Raw genomic sequence first — 20,608 nt, 5'->3', positions numbered from 1 at the left:
GGCTATGATAACTGATCAATCCAGTTAAACTGAATCAAGACCACACATCATCAACAGGCAAGGGACAATTCCATAAACTAGCTTGCAAACAAGCCAAAAAACAAAAAGCCCAGGCAGTCTGTGAGCTAAGCAATAACCCCCCATTAATGAATCACAAAAAGCCCAGGCAGTCTGTGAGCTAAGCAATAACCCCCCATTAATGAATCACATGAGTAGGCAATGAAAGTGCACATGAATGACTGAGCATCAGAGCTTTGGATCAGAGGTGTCATAACACAGCGAGTCATCAGCACGGGCATGACTGAACATGCAGAATCACAACACGATCCGTTATGACATGATGGTACATGTCCAGATGAGGACAATCAAAGATTTGCTAGAAAGAGGGAAAAATCTGACAGGGAAAAAAGCAGTTCTTTTTCTGCTGGCTTTTTGAAATTGGATTTCACTAAAATGTTGTCTGTACAGAACTATGGCACAGTTTCAAAATATTAAAAAAGAGAACATTTTGTCTTCATTTATTCACCCCAATGTTGTTATGTAAGTTGAAACATTCAAAAACATTTGAAACATTGTTCAAAATATCTTCACAGAAGAAAAGTCATACAGGCTTGGAACAACATTTCATTGTTGGAACAACAATTTTCTGTTTTGTTAATCTTTAATGATCTAGGATTTGCCAAAAAGAATATAAGAGACCAAGAGCTCAAAGTTTGGCTGGTTAGCATGACTCTGTAAGCTCATTCTGGTAGAAAATGTAATTATGCCATTCTGGCTGCAAATTTCAATGTTATTATAGAATACAGTTCTATAAAGTTTTTATAGAACTTGTAGAAGACCCTAAACTTAAGGAGTCAAAACACTTGAAAACATCCTGAACAAAACCTAAAATCACTGTTCCAGAACTCCTGCTTCGGTTTTCAGAGACGTGCATGTTTAATAGTAATTTTAATAGTCACGTTGCTTTGCCACGTCAAACTTGTTTCGGAAAACTATTTATGAGATTCATGCTGTGCCCCTGGGTTTCAAAGTTTTATTCATGGTCCAAAGACATACTACAAACTGCATTACATAAACTGTACTGCTTTACTGCATATTTTCCAGCAGGTAAAATCACATAAAAACGGCTAAATTGATATTGGGGTTAACTAACCTCTCACAATGCAATAAGGTGCTGAAGAAAGTTTTTACAAGTATTACAAGTACTTACGTAAATGAACTGACTTTAATTTTTGCATTGCTCTCAGTTTCTGCTTTCAGTCAGCCGCAGGGATACTTCGGTGCATTTGATTCATTTTCTTGGCTAGATTCAATTTTACATTTCACACTTCTTTTTTTAAACTTCAACATGCTTATTCAAAAATGTATGGATCATAATAAAAACAGAAAACATAAAATAAAAAAATAAAAAATAAAAATCAGTTTCCACACAAAATATTAAGCTGTTAAAACTGTTTTCATCACTGATATAATGAAATGTTTCTTGAGCAGCAAATCAGCATATTTCTGAAGGATCATGTGACACTGAAGACTGGAGTAATGATGCTGAAAATGCAGCTTTTCCATCACAGGAATAAATTACATATTAAAATACAATAAAAAAATACAATAAAAATGATTTTTTTATTGTAATAATATTTCACAATATTATTATTCTATCTTTGATCAAATAAATTCAGCCTTGCTGAGCACTGTTGTATTTCTCGTTGCATCTGCTAGATGAATAAACGCAAAATAAATGTAAAGAGACTTCTTTCAAAAACATTGAACTAACTATATACTACATATATACTACTCCTATATAGATAAATAAATAAAAACTTTCCAGCACATGCAAGACAAGACCAAAGTGATTGCATTTCATCCCATAAAGAAAAAAATAAATAAATCACTAAATCCAACCCAATTATGAGCACCATGTAATAGTTACTGCTTCACTGTGGCCACATTGGTAAGTGAATTATAATGCAGATGGACAGAATAATTTAGACTTATTAGTGTAAAAGTGGTCCATCTCCCTTAAAGAATGAGGGGTTTTTCTTTTCTCAGTTGTACGGTTCATAACGACACACTTGAAAGTAAAATTCAACCAAACATTCAGACATAATGAATACTTAAAAAACCATTAAAGAGCCAATCTTAAGTAAACATCACAGTATGAGTGATGTGCTAGGCGCCTCTGAGAGCTGGTGTGAGGTGAATAAACATCACTCAATGGACATCAGGGGCTGAATGACCTCTATTCATCGGCAGATCAAACCTTCTTCCTCTCTTCAGCAACACTACCTCCCTGACTGTAGACTTCCCTTGGGCTTCATACCCATCACAAGCCACTCGACGATCCTTCTTTGATGAATTATTTCACTTAATGGAATAAAGACATGGACCATTATTAGGTTTAGGCTAGCTGACGTCAGAGCTTCACTTGCACACATGTGGCACACAGTCCAGGATGCCTAAATCAAGCTTATCCTTTTCTCGCCGATGGCATTAGTCCCTCACTTGAAAACAAATTAAAACAATGTGACCCACTGAGGCCAGACACAGAATGGGGTTTGTCCTAAAAACAGAATACCATCATGAGTCTGAGAAGTCTGAGGCCTATTTGGACCAAAAAAGAAGAGGAGGGGTTGGACAAACAGGTAATGCCATTTATCTCTCCAAAGAAACTAATGTTCCTTCGTGAAATGGGATAAAAATAACAGACTCATTGAGTGCCTATGTGCTCAGTGCCTTGGAGGGACTCTAATGCATTTTCATTTAGACCAAACTCAGATGTTATTAGAAACGACTCTCTCTGTCTTCATTTCACTGTGATCTCACAGCCAAAGCAGATAAAGTGGGCCACTTTCTAGTAGTCCCCTAGGTTAGACAGAGAACAGCGAAAGGCAGATATACTGAAGGATAGTTGAAATCGCAGTTATCATGGCATCAAAGACTTGCATCTAAATTGTGTTTTCAAAAAAAAAAATTCCTAAGGTTTTAATTTTTAAAAAAAAAGACAAGCTCTGAGAGGATTCAAACATCAATTTTAATTAAAGAAATCTGGCCATTGGACAACCCTGGCACTTGGCATACACATCATCAAAGAAGAAATGTTGTTGAGAGGGGGATTGTACGTAAATGTGTATGATTAAAGATTACAGTGGCACGTATTTAAAAAAAAACAAATTATGTTCACAGATAAACCATTCATTATAAACACTGCAAACATTCCATAAAAAATAGAAGAGTCAATTTTGAGTTCATGATGACATTAAGACTGCTTTATGTAAAGCCGGGGACACACTTAACGACTGTAAGGTTGATTATGAATGTAATTTGATACTTCCAACTGATCATAGTCACTTGAAAACAGTTGCGTTCAGTCCACCGACATCACATTCGGTAAGTGAGATCAGTTCAGTCTTAGAATGTTTCAGCTAGTCGTTAAGTGTGTCCCTGGCATTAGGGCTGGGCGGTATGACCAAAATTCTGTTTCACGGTATAACTAATTTTTATTTCACCGTAATGGTATATTTCATGATATATTTATTTAAATATGTAGTTATTCTGGAAAAACAACAAAAAGGGCTTTATATATAAACCCAAATACTTTAGAAATGAAATAAATTATTTATTTGGTAAACTATATTGATAGCTAAATATAGTAAATGAAAACCCCTCAACTTTTAGATGAACTGACCCCAACTGATTGTTATTAAATACAACTCGTAGCTGCAATTAAACTTTAAATAAAGTGTTGCTGAATTATTTATTAATCTCATGTTATTGTTTTACTTCATCAATCAGTTTATAATATCTAAACATTTTATATTGAACTATTCTACTCATAATAAATTACTTACTTTTAATTGTGTAGGATATGGCTTAAATGTGTTCCCCGGTACAGTTTTGCCATGTCTGCTTATTATACTGCATTTTTAAGGGGCTTGTTTTAATATTTTTGCGATAACTGGCAACCCCTTCACCTGGAGCTTTAATCAAGAAAGAGAGCAGCAGTATGCAAACTGAACAGCTGCTACTGTGAACTAAGTAGTTTAAATTATACACACCTTGTAACCACGTCATTATTTTACTGTAACCCGGTAAAGACTGATATACCGCCGCTCAGCCTTTAAAATTCGCCTCTCAGTTGGGACCTTTCAACGTGAGTACGTAATGCGTGGCGCATCGCAGAGTTAGTGTAAGACGAGCATTTGTGGTTAAAAGTGTATATATATATATAATTATTATTATTATTATTATTAGTTTTTTTTTTTTTTTTTGACCGATCGTTTCACTAGATACGATCCTTATTCCTCGGCTGGAATCGTGTAAAGCCCTTAAAAGCTGCATTGAAACTGCAATTTGGACCTTCAAACCGTTGACCCATTGAAGTCCACTATGGAGAAAATATGGAGAAAAATCCTGGAATGTTTTCCTCAAATACCTTAATTTCTTTTCGACTGAAGAAAGAAAGACATGAACATCTTGGATGACGTGGGGTGAGTAAATTATCAGGAAATTTTAATTCTGAAATGAACTAATCCTTTTATAGTTTTAAGTGTTTTGTTTCTACTTAAAGTGATATGTTGTTGCCATGAATGATAGGTCTTGTAAAAGTTTATCAAGAAAAAGAAAACTGATTTTATTTATAAAGTATTTAATTAACTGTGATAGGCATTACCATGGTTTTGTGACAGTATCACATACTGTTACAATATTTTGCTGAAAATTCAATTCAATTCAAAATAGATTTTAAATATATAATCCAAAATATTGTAACAATATGGGATACTGACGCAGTGATAAAAGAAATCTGTCATACAACCCCTGACCCTTCACAACACACTAAACCTGGATTAGTGATGCTGGTTCATAGTGAAAGTGGTCTTACCTTGAAGTTGCATATACATGTTATTATGTCCCCGATTCTGAGACACTCGCCATCAAACTTGCAAGTGTTGGTGTCACAAAGGAAGAGATCTGTGTCCCGGTCATCATCCCCTGCAACAACCCAAAGAGACAGAAAACATCATGAGTTTCTGCATAAACACAGCAGTGTCAAAACACTTTTTGTTCAGACACTTCTGATAAAAATAATTCAGCAGAACTATCGGAGCGAACACGTCATCCCAGCAGGATGGCTGGCAGGACTTCTGAAGGGTTCATCAAGTAGTGATGAGCAACTCCATTTGCCAAGACCATATTTTGCTCTTGAGACATTTTCTTATCGGGAATGAAACAAGTGTTCATGGAGGAATAATGATTCAGCACACGGTGAACTTCTTGGAATAGGTGCATGGGAACCTTATTCAGCTTTTATAATAAGCTGAGTACAGGCTCTGTGAAATATTCTCAATTTGCTGAGGAGCTGGACAGACTCCGAAAAATTGCACTTCATCAAAAATCAAGAGCTCGCAGACAGTTTAAGTCCACAAGGATTCCTTAAGATGATTACAATTAAGATGAGTTGTTTCTAAAAACAGACCACCGCTGAGTCCAAACCTAATTTTACTATTCAGCATACAGAAGCTGACTGCTGTTCATTTAACAATAAGCTCTCAAAATAATGACTTTACCCATTTACCCGCACTACGTCATTCTGATACCTTTTATAATTATGTAAGGAATAAGCATCTCTATCATTTGCTTAATATCATAAAAATGACAAACATTACGCAAAGAATAATATCTCATGAACCATTCCATATTACCCGCATATATTCCGACTCAAAGAGCCATACATCATCATAATAAACTACACGACACAAAACAGTGGGTCTGCTCGTGTGCCCTGGGATTTTTGCTGTCAAAGCAAATAAGCTTCTTGCAAGTGCTACACAGTATTTTTACCCTGTGTTATCCGGTGAGCCCTGGAAGCTAGAACGAACCAGAACATTGCTCATTGTAACGACAACACCAGAGGGTGTGCAGCTACTTTAGGCCCCTGCTAAAGGGCCACATACAGTGCATAAAAATGTCTTACGTAACCTAGTGCACTTATTTGCATTTCAACTAAGGAAATTATCAATGGACCTCAAACGCTACTGGGAGGAAAAAAAGAACAGTCGTCAGTTGCAATTTTCACATTATGTGCCTCAGTTCTGAAGACCTTGAGAAATGATTTTGGCTCTTGATATGTGCACTAATCTCTCATGTAAAATCAGGGAAGCTGTTCATACGAATGTTTTGCAACAGGAATGTTTCATTTAAATTCATCTTGTTCACAATCTGTTCTTAAGGAGCTGTGATAAACTGACATTCAATCAATTCAGCTTACTGAAGCAACAAATACAAGTCAGAGTATTTGCCAAAGCTAATTAGTCAAAACCATCATCAATCCCTCAGCTTACTGATAAAATAAGAATTCATGCCTTAATTTGAGTCTAATACTTTTTACAAAAAAAATGTTCCTCGCATTCCGGGGGATCACAGACCATTTGTAAGGCGGAATCAGTAGAAGTCTTGGCTCTCTTGGTGCTTTAAAAGGATGGTTTACCACTCCAAATAAAAGTGGTCATTTACCATTCCAAACCAGTATGACTTTCTTCAAAACAAAAAAAGTTGTATCTATATATATTTATTTATTTTATATATATATTTTCTTTTGTGTTCATGCAACTTTATTATCAAACAATTGTTCTGGAAGCTGCACTTGGCACACAAATCTAATGTGGCAAGTACTCTACCTCGTCGGTCTGAGCGAGCATGATGCATCTGCTTGCATTATTGATGCGAGCACTACCTCTGCGAAGTCATACAGATGCAAAGCATTTTGTCACACCTCTATTGCTTGGCTGCCCTTCCATAGCTGTGTCATGATACAGCTTGACCTCACGATAGTGCATGTCTGAGACGTGCAGCATTCAACGAGGCAACAGGAGCAGGATGGGGAAATGGTGTAATGGATCGGAGAAGAACAGAGTCACAGGAGCTTCTCTCTCACCAGACACAAAATCCCTCCATTCATTTTAATTAATCTGAAGCAGTGCATCCTGGCTACACTGAGAAAGCAAATTCCGTTAAAAAACAATACATGAGGTGCCACCGTTTCAGAAAACGTAAAAAGCACACACAAAAGAGTCAACCACCAACCGCACTTGAGAAGATAATCCGTCTAACACAATAAACACTGATTATAGTGAGAGCGATTCAACAGTCTGGACTTGTTTACCAACCTTTTTTGTCACATGAACCTTCACAGCCCCACAAGTATATCTGAAGCACCCTTTCTTTGATAAAAGAAAAAGAAATGTGTTCCTTTTACTGGATACATTATACGTTATATCATTTAGCATTATACAAAATGTCTTTCGCACAAAATAATGTCTCAGTGCTTTTTGTCCAGTCAAACATTCATTATTGTATGAAAGAAAAAAGAAAAAAAAAAAATCAGTTGAAACATTCTTCAAAATATCTTCTTTGTGTTTTACAAAAGAAATAAGTCACACTGGTTTGGAAAAACATGAGGGTGAGTAAATTTTGGTGAACTATCCCTTTAAAAGAAGCTGCTTATATATGTACCCCCTACTCCTGGTCTGGACCACCAAAAGGTTCAAAGCCATATAAGGTTGGGATGTCAAAGTTCAAACAGAGACTGAAGAAAGTTAGAAGGTTACACTAGAGGAAATGAGTTCTGGAAACAGGCAGTGGCATCCTTGAAATTTTATTACGCTAATTTATTCATCAAGGACACTGAGAGGCCTTTAAATGCTTAACCAGATTTTAAACTTAACCAAACATCAGTCAGATAATATGATTAACTGTAAATAAGCTTTTGGAAGTCTGTTAAAAATGCTTTTTGAGCAGGGACGAGTTACCATGAGCGGAAAGGAATTTTGTTCTGCTCTCTTTAAAGTCTCTCTGGCAGGACAATCTTTCAGTAGCCTGGTTGTCAACACGAATAGATAACATCTGTTTTTCTATTCTTTGCGAAGAAAGCACAGTATGTGTGTGGACAACAAGAAACATCCTGCAAATTTCAATAAAAATTCCTCAAAGTCATTCCTTGAAGTCACAGAGCAATGATTAGAGCAGCCAAACAGGAAATTACATCTTTCATCCTAAGATGCTCTACTATCTGACGGCCCACAAAAAAACAAGTAAAGCAACTCTTCCTGAATCTAAAATAGACTTCCTGTAAGTTCAAAATCTTATGAAGTTCAAGGTATGTATAGCAAAAATGTGCTGTGCAAACAGCTTGCGTGACACACGGCCGTAAATAAGATCAGTTGATGCATGACTTTTCGCAACAATGATTTGCGGAGGCGATTTATGTTATTTTTATTTTTTTGGAACCGTCACAAGCCAGGCAAATAATTTAAGCCCCCAACAAACAGCCTTATACTGACATTTAGTACAAAACACAAGTACATGATATAGACTTAAGGAAGGTTTATAGAGTTTATAGTATAGTATTATAAGATACAAAATAAGTAATAATAAAGTGGTTAAAACCATCAATAAATATCTGTGCCACTATAATGTCACTAAGCAGAACTGGCAAAATAATGACTACATTTTCAAATACTTCATTCTGACATTGGTCACAAACACAAATAGTCCTGTCCCAAACTCATGCCATTGGTTGTTTTTTGGGAATTTAAATTGGAATTGGGCTACATTGTCTGTAAGCACTGATTATGTAACGTTTAGCCGATGCAGGAAAATAAGGAACACTGGATATGATAAAAAATAGAGTTTACTGGTGACTCACGTGAAGAACAGCATTACATCAAACAATAACTGACAAAGGACTAAACAGAACAGGGAGTATAAATACACAGGCTGAAATGAGGGAACTAACCAGGCACAGGTGGAGGATGAACTAATCAGGGACAAACAAGAACAGGTGCAGACAGGACAGAACATAATAGTGACAGATTAACTATAGACGAAACTATTTTAATATAAAAAAAATAAAAATACACACTTCACATTAAATGATTTAAGATTGTGCACCCAATCTATTTTGTAAATGAATGTTATATAGGCTAATGCATGCTATCTTATTGTGAACAATTCATCCATATATATGTTTCATATTTATGTTAATATATGATATTATATATTTTTTAAACTATCAAAATCAAAATGTCATACCTTGTATGCCGGACTTCTCCAATCATTTAGACTGTTTAGACATCTATATTCGACACCCACATCTCTCATAGAACCAAGTCCCTGCCCTAGTTTTTATTTAAATATTTTTTGATAATCCGTTACACTGGAATGCGTCACAATATGGAAGAAACGGTCTTTCGCTACTTTCATTTTATTGTGGAATCCTATGCATCCCATATAAGGCCAGATTTGCATATTTCCCCAGAAGTTGGGTTTCCCACAAACAAGTCATTTTAAGATTCTGAAGCAAAACTTTCCTTAAAGAACTTTATAATCAGTATAACCTTGGTAACTGCTTTTGGATAGGTGTTTGGAGCAGCATAATTTGCCCTATGGCTTGGCCACTTTTGCATAAAAGCTATTTAGTGGCTAATGGATGGCAATATAAAACAAATGGGTTGTGAGTTACAGCTGTAGCTTTATAGTGACAAGGTGAAGGGCAGATTAATGCATTCAGTTTAGAGAATGTACAGAACTTCATAACATACTTATGAATAACACTAGACTATACTAATTAATATTTTCACCTCCAATATTATAGCCAACAACATCCACTTCATCAGTAATGGAGCTCTAACAATCCTAATTAAAAGTGTTGCCACCTTCAGCTGCTTGTTTCTTTCATCTGCAGTGAAATAAGAAATGTTGTTTAGCTCAAACACCTGGTATTGCAGGTCTACTCGCTCTCCTCAAGAGTGTTGTAATTTTATCAAAACATACTAGAAGTGTGAGCCAATGTTACGTCTCACGATGTGCAAAACGGGGGAGTATCAGGGGAGATGCAGATTGTTATTTCGGCCTTGCACTGAGGTGAATAATTTAAAGGAGCAAGTTGGTAGAGACACAAATATTCTAAAGGTGAAGTATAAACAACTCCGTGAGTGAGACATCAGACCAGTTGTCTGGCCAGTACAGAGCTGGAATTCAAACCCCAGGACATTGTTATCAGTTAAACATGTTTTTAGCTTGTGTTTGAGATGTAATACAAATCTCTAAGAATGGTAGAGAATTTCTCTACAGATTCTGTTCTGAATCCTCTACTAGTACGCAACACCATTATTTAGAGATGGAGTGCATTTTGAAAAATCTCGACACTTTGTAAGTAATTTGAAAATACTTTGATAATTTGAAAACAAAAACAGACATACAGCAAATGTTAAAAAAAAAACAGTTGAAAAAAAGAAAATTCCTTCATAATTTACTCACCCTCATTTCATTCTGCACTATGATTTCTTTCTTTTTCTTTGTTTTGTGGAACACAAAAGAATATATTTTGAAAGAACCATGGGGTTCTTCAAAATTGTAGTCCTCAACATTGGACGTTCATTGTATGGATAAAAAACACTGACAATCTTTTTTTTTTGTTCCACAGAAGAAAGAAAGTCATGTACAGGTTTGGAAAGACATGAGGGGGAGTAAATGATGAGTAAACATTATATTGAAACTTTTAATGAACTAGGCTATCCCTTTAAGAGTTTAATACTAAAAACTGGCAGTTAATGTTGTTGTGTCTCTTGAAATTAATAAAAGGTTGTGGGTTTTTAGTCGGTACATAAAATTAAAGCTTACAGAATTCTAATCATGCACAGGGAAGATATTTCAGTAAAAAGGCCCTTACTTTGCAAGAGTATTCACATCGCTTGTGTCCATTGCCAACCGCCGCAAGTTAGGATTGTTGACTAAACAGCTGGCTTGCATTTGTTTTGCTGGACATTATTGCTGTGTTCAGCGCATAATTAAGTGCTGGTGAGTTAAACTATATTCAGTCAGTTGGAACTTCAGGTTTTATACCACGGATTCCTCTCTTCAGACCTGATAAATGCAATAATGCCAATTTATATTGGCATTCTGTTTGCTCTTTGCACTATCCACTTAATTCAGCAATTAATTAAAGTGATAGTTCACCTAAAAATGAAAATACTATAATTTACTCACCCTCAACATTTTTGTCAGAAGACACAAAATTGATTTTGAAGAATCGTTTTTTTTTTTTTTTTTTTTTCACTGACTTTCATTTTGTGTTCCACAGAAGAAAGAAATTCTGGTCAAATGTGACTGACAGCTGTTTGAAAAAACAGTCAGTAAAAGCTTTTAGACACTCATGACAATCAGATAAGTTATTAAAAACTATCAATTCAAACAATGGTCACACCTGTTTGAAAATGAATAGACCATTAGGTGCTTGATTCTGGCAATTAGTGTTATATTTCGTAGTCTGCAATGGTTGTATGATTGCATTTGTAGTAAGGATTTAGGAAAATACATCATACAGCCTAGCCCATTATCAACACCTTTTTGTAAATCATGGAAACACTGAAGTGGCCTTCAGGCATGCCTGTGGTGGAGTTTCCCACGTCTCATGCATGCCATTGCCATGAGTTGTATAACCAAAGTGCAGGCAATAGGTAAGGATAGACGTTTTGGAACGACACCTAATTGCCCACGGTGACCTGCTGATTGATAGTCAGGCGCCACAGCGGGAAACTGCGCAGAAATATGCGGTGAGTTCCGCGCGTCTCTCGCGCCTCAGGGCGCGCATGATGATTATTTCACGTGCATCCGCAATCATCTGAACGGCGCTCTGACAGTGAGGGTGAGAGGTCGGCGCAATCCAAATCAAATCCCACTTAATATCCGAGTCTACAACGGACTGATGCACGGAGATTATTATGCTGGCTTGATGGAATTGTTACCAAGAAAAGTATGACTTGACTTCTAAATGATTTCTTACACGTAGCCCACATTCAAGGCGGAAACCTATTATCATCCACAGAAACTTGATTCACATATGAAGACAGAATGACAAGTATTTACCACTTTTTCTGGCTAATTAGCCTATTTACATGTTTCTTGCTCTTCATGGGTGAAAACTTTGACATAGGCTACAAACCATCCGTTTTCTTTTAAACGTACTGAACTTGAAAAACAGGTCAATTAATGTAGGAAATGTGGTGTCAGACACTGTAGGCTAGCGATACATTTTTTGTTTTCATGAAAAATCATTATTTACATTCACGTGAGGGTTAAAAAGACGATTAGGAAATAACTATACGGTAACACACCAAATACGATCCTGACCATCACTAAAACAGGTCTTTTTTAAAACATCTTTTTTTTTCTTTTTTTTTTTTACAGCAGCAGTGAAATGCAAAAGCGTGCATCACCACACATTAGGATCAATTTAGGTCCATAACTTATGCTACTTGTACGATTAAACAGCCGTCTTCCGTTGTCAAGGGAACTTCAAACCGTATTCCCTCCAACCCAAGGAGCAGCCGACTATATGAACACCTTACCTGAGCAATTCCATCCAGTTGGAGTCTGACAGTCGCTGAGAGAGGATGGGAAAGCGCCAAGTTGTTGCACAGGGAAAGTGGCGAGAAAAGATAAGACTGCAATCCAAACCCAGTGTCCCACTATCCGGCTCCACTGGTGCGGACTTCGGGGCTCATGTAGGGCCGCCGCCACCGAGACACCCATCTCAGTTCCCCCGACACTGCTCACAGACGCGCCCTGGTCCTAATGTTGTCAACTTTGCCTGTGCGCTTAGAAGCCAAGAGGGGGACATTTTCCGACGAAAGGAGTGTGCCCCATGAAGCAGTTGTTTCTGGATGACCAGAGCAAGGATCCGCCCGAAGCGAGAAGGTGCAGATGCGGAATGAGAGAGGTCTGGGTGCGATGACAGGGGAGGGGATGGTTTCGGGAGGAGAGTGGGTAAGCGAGGTGTTCAGAAAGCAAGGCAAAAATAAAAAAGACGCAAGGGGTGTTTTTGAGAGACACAAATGGGGCAAAAATCATATATCCCATTCGAGTGACATGCCGAAGTTACAACATCCACTGAAGCGCCGGTTAGAGAGACTGTCCTCCGTCCTCAGTCCGTGCGCTCGCGGAGAGCCGTGAGTTTATCAGAGTAGCGCGGAGGGCCATTCCTCTGTACCTGTGAACCACAATAACGCACTGAAGGCGAGCGGCAGGTTTCCAGACCGCTCCGCATCACGTGTTCTGAAGGGATCGGGAGGGGCGGGACGGTGCCGCGGCTCTGATTGGTCGATAGGGATGCAGGAGTGTCAGGAGCGAGGCGATGGTCCAGCTCGAGCTTATCGACGGCCAGTGCAGAATAGTGTACCCTGTGGTCTACTTTAACAGAGATTTGGTTTGCAAACGCGTGGGCGAAGGGCCATTCAGGGAAAGTCTTCCCAGTAGCCTATAATTGAGCACTGCTGCTCGAGCACGGTGGCAGCAGAAATCGATTGGAAACTTGCAGTGTTGTGAAATGATCCCCATGTCCTAAACAAAAGACTAGCCTATAGCCTACAGCATAAGATGAGAAAACCGAGGGACGATGAGAGTTCACGACTCTCGCAGATGTTCACGGCGGTGGAAATAAATAAGCAGAGGCTTTTTTAATGGTCGCGAGCTGAGCAATGAAGCCATTTAATGACGTATCATTTCGTATCAGAAAATCTACTTTCGCGAGGCGTACCGACGATAATAAAACATCACTTTCGACCGCAACCACCACTTGCAAGTTGCATGTTTCCGACTTGCATGAAGTAGGCTAGGCTACAGCTGGTTAGACTGCGTTTTCTCCTTCTCATACTGACTCAAATGATCAGAGAAAGTCAATGTAGGCTGCGTTTTGCACGGCAACCGTTGTTAATATAGGACAATATGATATCCGACCAAAGGCGAAATGGTCGAAATCTTCTTTATCTTGTTTAGGCTATTAGTTCGCTAACTTAATTTTAATAATATTAAAAATATATAAATACAGAGAGAAGTTAAAGAGAAATATGTTAGCCTATGTAAATATGTTAGAGAGAGGGCAAAGTCAACGACTTTGAACCCCCAGGGCAGACAAATATTTGCACACTTAATATGTCTTTAAAATATATATATATTTTTATTAACATTTTGCCAGTAACATTTGAAAACATAGTATTAAATTCCAACAAAAGATATCAATGAATAGGAACAAACAATCTGTTACGAGGGATTTATAATAACAAAAAAAAAAACCAGATAAAACAACAACAACAAAAAATAATAATAAAATACAATAACACTTATATCAAAGATTAAATAATAATAATACATAGACAAATAATCATAAATAAATAAATACCTTTTTACTTAAGTAAGGGGTAGGAAAGCTCATCAAAAGATTATATCTCAATTTGGTGATTCAAAACCTTATTTAAAATCTGGTATGTTTTAACTGCTTTTTTGTTTTGATTTAATTTACAGAGGGATTCAGCAAAACTTTTTAATTCAGAACAAAATGCAATAAAATTTGGGTTTGAAGCTGTAAATTATGTCTTTAAAATATCAAACCAAGCCTGCCAGCCACTATTCCCCCCCCCCCCAATACCAATACCAATACCAATACCAATTTGGAATGTTATAAGAGCTTGTAGGCTACTGCACACTTTTTATGGACTATTTTATTGTGTTTTTGGTCCTTGTTTGGAATTTTTAATTCGCCTTTTCAATCACTGGCCTTTATGAAATTAAAATCTTTAGAAATGTAACTAATTTTAAGCTCTGTTTGAGTGCAACACTAATAAATGCCGACAACATGCCGACATGAATCACCTGTCAAATTCATAGCAGCAAGGCAAAAAAAATGCACACACATATATATATATATATATATATATATATATATATATATATGCCTATATAATAACCCCCAAATAACACTTCTTTGAATAGTCACTTTTGTATTTTCTCTTTATGAGAAGAGCACATTTGGAAACGGTCTGAAACCTGTTGCTTCAGCAGTTTAAATGTGGACTTCTGGGCATGTCCTCAAGAAAAAAAATTACGATATACTCTCGACTGTTCATTTCTCTTCTACCTGATCATTCCCACATTTTTCCTGGAGTCTGGCTTCATACCAGCTCAGTATTATTAGCATGGTTCAGAGCTCCGCTGGAGAGCAGCTAGCTCTGGGCTATCACCGACAGACACTCTTGACAGATAAAACAACACACCCTTGCCATAGGATTTCTGTAGTTTTCTCAGTGCGGTATCATGTATCACATGATGGATTTGACCTTGTAATTAAGACTATGAAACATTACTTAATCATTCAGATTTGTAGGAGACGTGGAAAAGTTAATGTCCTCTATAAGGACCTGTTCAGAAAAAGGAAGAAAATATTTTTTTAAAGATATTCAAACCAAAGGCAATGAGTGGAGTTTTACAGGACTAGACTATTATTTCATTGATAGGAATAAAGAGGTCAGGACTCAACTCCAGAGCCATATGAAATTAAAAACCAGTTTAAAAGGAGTCTTGGCACGTCTCCCTCAGCTGCTTTTAGTTATTTGATATAGCAAAAATATTCGAAATCAATGAACACTATAAGAATTCTACATTTTCAAAGAAATATACTCGGTATAATGCTGGTTTAATTAAGTGTATGAACTAGTAATGATGTCAAAGATAAAATGATAAATTACATTTACAGAAGCTTGTCTTTGTTCTCTCTAGACTCTTTAACCTGGACTTATTTCAAGTGCAGTATATTCTCAGTATATTCTTCCGCTCACGGGTATAGACACACTTACTGTAGTTTGTTGGTCACTGTTCAATTCCTCCCAGTTTGATCCATAACATTTTATACAGTAAATCATTTACATCACATCTAACATGTCATCTCTAACCCGGACAGGAAAAATCCCCTGTGGAACATACCTGGAGAGTTGACATGGCAACTGGAACTTCATGTTCCTTTTCGAGGGAACTCGCACTGCGTCGTTAGAAACGACTCTTTGGGGACGCTCCCTAAGCATACGTCTCTGAAGTATGAATGAAACTATTCCAATCCTGATTGGTGTTGCGTCATGACGTAAAGCGACGGCATACCCGGAGTGACGCAGGCACACACACACGTTAGCTTTCGCTCTTCAGCAAGCGCTCTCTGTTGTTGTCTGTTCTATTTGGTATTGTTTATCACGTATCAGAAAAAGAGTTATTATAATGGCGAGTGAACAATTCAGAAGATGTGTGCACCCCTTCCTTAGATTCCTAACGGGTGGGGACACACATCAACCATGTGTGAATTGTTTGGAAGTGCAGCACGCCCGGGCAGCTCTTGAGGGGGCTGCTTGTGGTGACTGTGAAGCACTCCCTATTAGACTGCTGCGCTCTCGCCTGGCTATTTTCGATGATGATGGCCAGGCTCGCGTTCCCCGCGGTTTGGGCCCAGACCCAGATCGTGGGGTTCGTAAAGGGGCCTTGCAGATGAGAATGAGACTGCTGCGGCACCTTCTCATTCTTCATCTGAAGGTTCCGAGGTCCCTGTTCATGGTGCAGAAGCCCGCGCTGCGGCTTCTTCTGCCCGTGACGAGGGCCCGATGCTCGAGCTGTCTGCTTCTGAGGAAGTGGATGTGCTCAGCATTGAGGAGGATGAACGTGAAATAGACTCACTGGTTCATGTTTCCGCCTATGAGGAAACCGCCCAGCAAACCATTCTGAGAAACCTCAGCATTGGTTGACAAGGCTTATATGGCGGCAGGTCGGGCTGGTTCATGTCTGCATTCTATGGCTATCTTGCAGGCATACCAGGCCGACCTCCTAAAATATTTGGATGAGGGCGAGGGACCAACTCCAGAGGATATTGCGGAGTTGCGTAGAGCCACAGATTTGTCTCTCCGGGCTACTAAGGAGACGGCCCGTGCCATCAGCCGCTCCATGGCAGCTTTGGTAGCCACGGAGAGACATCTGTGGCTGAACTTATCCGGTATTAAGGAAAAAGACAAGCCATTTCTTCTGGATGCGCCGCTCTCGCCTTCTGGCCTGTTCGGTGACGCAGTTAATACTGTCGTCGACAGGTTTCAGGAGGTGAGGAAGCAATCTGCGGCGTTCCAGCAATATCTCCCTCGCCGCTCAAGACCCAAATCAAAAAAGGCTGTACAAAGCGGTCAGCCTCAGCCGTCATTGAGCTCCTCATACCACCAAGAACAGAAGGAGAGTGTTGCCTCTAGAGCCCCTCCCTCGGGAGCCTGGCAACAGAGGAAACGCTCTCACTCGAAGTCCTCTGACCAGAAGGGCAACCTGAGGGCCGTCCTTCAGGCGAAGAAGGCTTCGGGAAAGAGGTCCTAACCGGAGTGGTAGGACCTCTAAGGGATGGCGGTGGTTCTTGAAAGGTTATCCCTGGCCCCCTTCTAACCACTTCAGTCGGCATCAGCTAAGGACCTGACGCTTAAGATGGCTTTTCTCCTAGCCATTACCTCACTTAAGAGGGTCGGAGATCTCCAGGCCCTGGCAATATCACCAGCTTGCTTGGAGTTTGCCCCGGGAGGAGTTAAGGCCATCTTGCATCCGTGAACTGGCTATGTGCCCAAGGTGCCCTTCAGTATGGCACGGTCTACGGTTCTGCAGGCTTTTCATCTTCCACCACATGTGTCGGCAGAAGAAGAGAGGCTCCATGTGCTCTGTCCTGTCAGAGCACTGTCCTCTTCTTGGAGGAGGTCGGACCAACTGTTGGTGTGTTTTGGGTCACCTAAGAAAGGGCTTCCTGCATCCAAACAAGCAATTAGCAATTGGATAGTACAGGCTATTACCTCGGCCTACAAGGTGCGCAATCTGCCTTCACCTTTGGCCGTGAGGGCTCATTCCGCTAGGGGCATGGCTTCCTCTAGGACCCTCTACTCGGGAGTGCCCCTCTAGGAGATCTGTGAGGCATCTGGTTGGGCTACCCCACACACCTTTATTAGGTTTTATAGTTTGCACTTCCCCAATACGCCAGGTGCACGAGTGCTCTCGTCTTAGCTTGTGCCAGATACAGTGTCACACTAGGGCAGGCATATTTCGTGCGTGGCATAGTGGGCATTCTTTCCCCAACGACGCAGTGCGAGTTCCCTCAAAAGGGAACCTCTCGGGTTACGTCTGCTTCATCACGAGGTTAACGCGTGTGTGTGCCGGCGTCACTTTATACTTCCGGGTATGCCGTCACGTTATGTCATGACGCAACACCAATCAGGATTGGAATAGTTTAATTCATACTTCAGAGACGTACGCTTAGGGAGCGTCCCCAAAGATTTGTCGACGCAGTGTCTCGTTCCCTTCTCAGGGAACAAGGGTTGCAAACGTAACCCGAGACGGTTTCATAACTTTCATTCTATGTAAGTCTACGCTGGAGGAGTATGGTGAGCAGGTTAATGAGGAAGGCTGCCTGGGGACCAGTGAGAAGGTCACATCTCTGGAGGGAGCTTGTGGTGTTTGAGTCTTCTAGCAGCATGGGATCCGTTAATGATGCAGGCATTTTAAAACGCTCCCTTAAGTTCTGCTGGTGCTTCTGTCATCCTGCTGAGTAGCTCTTCTCTTTATCTGTATATGAAACAAACAAAAAAATCATGACAGGCATATCACATGAATAAATTATGGATATTGATTTGCTTTGCATGGGATCATTTAGGAATGTATGTTCTGAAATTACATTAAAAAGGCAAATTCTTAATCTGATATTTTGATACCCAAGATTCCCCTTAGATCAATAGCTCAATAAGGACAATTTTAAATGACTTATTACATAATTCTGCCACACGCATGCAATCTATAATCCATATAGAGAAGTGAATAATTTAGAGATATTTATGAATTGATTGATTTTCACAGCTGAACTCCTGCTTACCAGCTGAACAGGTTTTTTAAACCTCACTCCCTCATAATATATGGATGAGCAGATGTTTTTGTTCTTTGCTGCTGGATATCACACACAGATTTCAGTACAGCTGTGGATTTTCTCAGCAGTAACAAATTGATTGCTATCATCCTTCTTGGACATCTTAGACAAATGCTAAGAAAATTATATGGCTTGTTAGAGATATTGATTTGCTTCTGTATTTGATTTGAACTGCGCAACGAGCAAACCTGACTGTTGCTAAATTTCTCAAATTTCCCAAGGTTGTTAAATTTAAGAAATGTTTGATATTAATGATGCAACTAATATAAGCAATTAGTTGATTAATTAGCTAAAAAAATATTATGTTTACTTCTTTCAGAGAAGATTTGTCAATAAGTGGTGTAATGGTCACATATTTGGCTATTAAAAAATGCAGATGACAAATGTGGAGTAGTTTGTGTACGGGCAGGTTGGCATCCAAAGCATTTTAAATAAACTACCAGAAAAACAAAGATTAAAAGATTAAAAGATTTTAAAGATTTAAATTAGGGGGTTTTCATATATTTTGATGCCCCAAATATGATTATCCCTTTGCGAGAGACCCTGTTCCTAAAATATAAAGGCAGCTATATTTTCATGTAAACACCTCATATATACCGCAAAAATAAAATCTGAAAAATTAGGGACAAATGTAAATAAATGTGAATGCTAGTGTAGCATGATTCTGTCTGCCACCATATTGAATCAGAAAGATGTTTGCCTTCACCTATTTACAAAATGATCACATCAAAGCATCAGTTGGCACACCACCATGCAACTTCACATCTACACTGATGCACCACATTATCTGATCACGAGCTTGAACATGGCCAGTTTCATGAGCTCTTTAATTATTGGACTGTCACACCATAACTTGGCCATGGGTGAGTTTTGCCAATCAGCTGTAGTCATGGGTTACTGCCAGTTTAGAGCCTTATCGACAGCAGTAAAAAATAACAGGACCTCTGGCAGACTGCCACTTCAAGCTGTCGGCTAGGGGCCCTGAAGTCCTGCTGTGGCGGAGACTGACAGAGAAGGTGCTTGTTTCACACTGGATACGAGATGACAGTGTGAAATACGAGCACAGAGATGGTCCCATCAAGTTATTGGGGAACACTATGATAAGTTTGGATCGAGATAAGTATTAGGCACAATGAATGTATGGTGACAGCTGGCTGTCAAACTCCAAATAAGGATGCAGAAAAAGAGTTTTATCCATTGCAGTTTATTGTGCATGAGTGCAACTGAAGATGAGAGATATTGACTAGCAAGCTGTTATCTGAATGACTGCTATTTGTGGACTACCGACATGTAAACAATAACTTGATATAACCTCGTTAAAACTGCACAGCATCTATTTTTGCTTGTCATCTATTGATCAGAAAGTCCCTCACTAAGACGTCATGACCTCATCTGGCTTTTAGAGTATTATGATCAATAATCACATTATAAATGCATCAATTTCCAGCCATGATGGTGAGTTATCATAATCATAACTTTAAATACAACTGTTCTTATCTAAAGCAGAGATGCAAATTATATTTCGTTATATTTTTAATCATTGATTGAAATAAGCTAATTACTATGATGTGTCATAAAGTGGCATAATTGCTGCAATTATGGATTCTACAGTACAAGAGGTATTTAAAGCAAAGACGACTCAGGTTTTGAACCTAAAAATTTGTGTTAATGTCACAGCACTGCAGCCTTAAAAAAGACACTTGGATGAAAGGCAAAATTTCTGAGTTTCTTAATGAATTGGATAACACATTTGTAGTGGACATATAGCAAAGCAAATGTGTGAAGGATAGAAGACTTTCATAATTA

At 38.8% G+C, this 20,608-nt stretch overlaps 1 protein-coding gene across 4 annotated transcripts in view; it reads right to left on the bottom strand.

Moving 5' to 3' along the window:
* tmeff2a (transmembrane protein with EGF-like and two follistatin-like domains 2a) overlaps positions 1-13,059 on the bottom strand; it is a 58,926-nt gene extending 45,867 nt beyond the window's left edge. For 3 of the 4 annotated variants that reach the window (XM_084420500.1, XM_084420501.1, XM_084420503.1), the window contains exons 1-2: positions 12,405-12,724; positions 4,880-4,989 (exon numbers count right to left, since the gene is read on the bottom strand). In XM_084420500.1, coding sequence (XP_084276626.1) covers positions 4,880-4,989; positions 12,405-12,588 — 294 coding nt within the window. In that variant the 5' untranslated portion in view covers positions 12,589-12,724. Of the gene's footprint in view, positions 1-4,879; positions 4,990-12,404 lie in introns of all 4 variants that reach the window. The other variant, XM_084420502.1, reaches the window with a different exon arrangement.
* Between the last annotated feature and the right edge of the window lie 7,549 nt (positions 13,060-20,608).

This window comes from Rutilus rutilus (genome assembly GCF_951802725.1).
Source record: "Rutilus rutilus genome assembly, chromosome: 10".
NCBI lineage: Eukaryota > Metazoa > Chordata > Actinopteri > Cypriniformes > Leuciscidae > Rutilus > Rutilus rutilus.
Note: the sequence above shows the minus strand (reverse complement) of the source record. Positions and strands in the feature narration are given on the sequence as shown.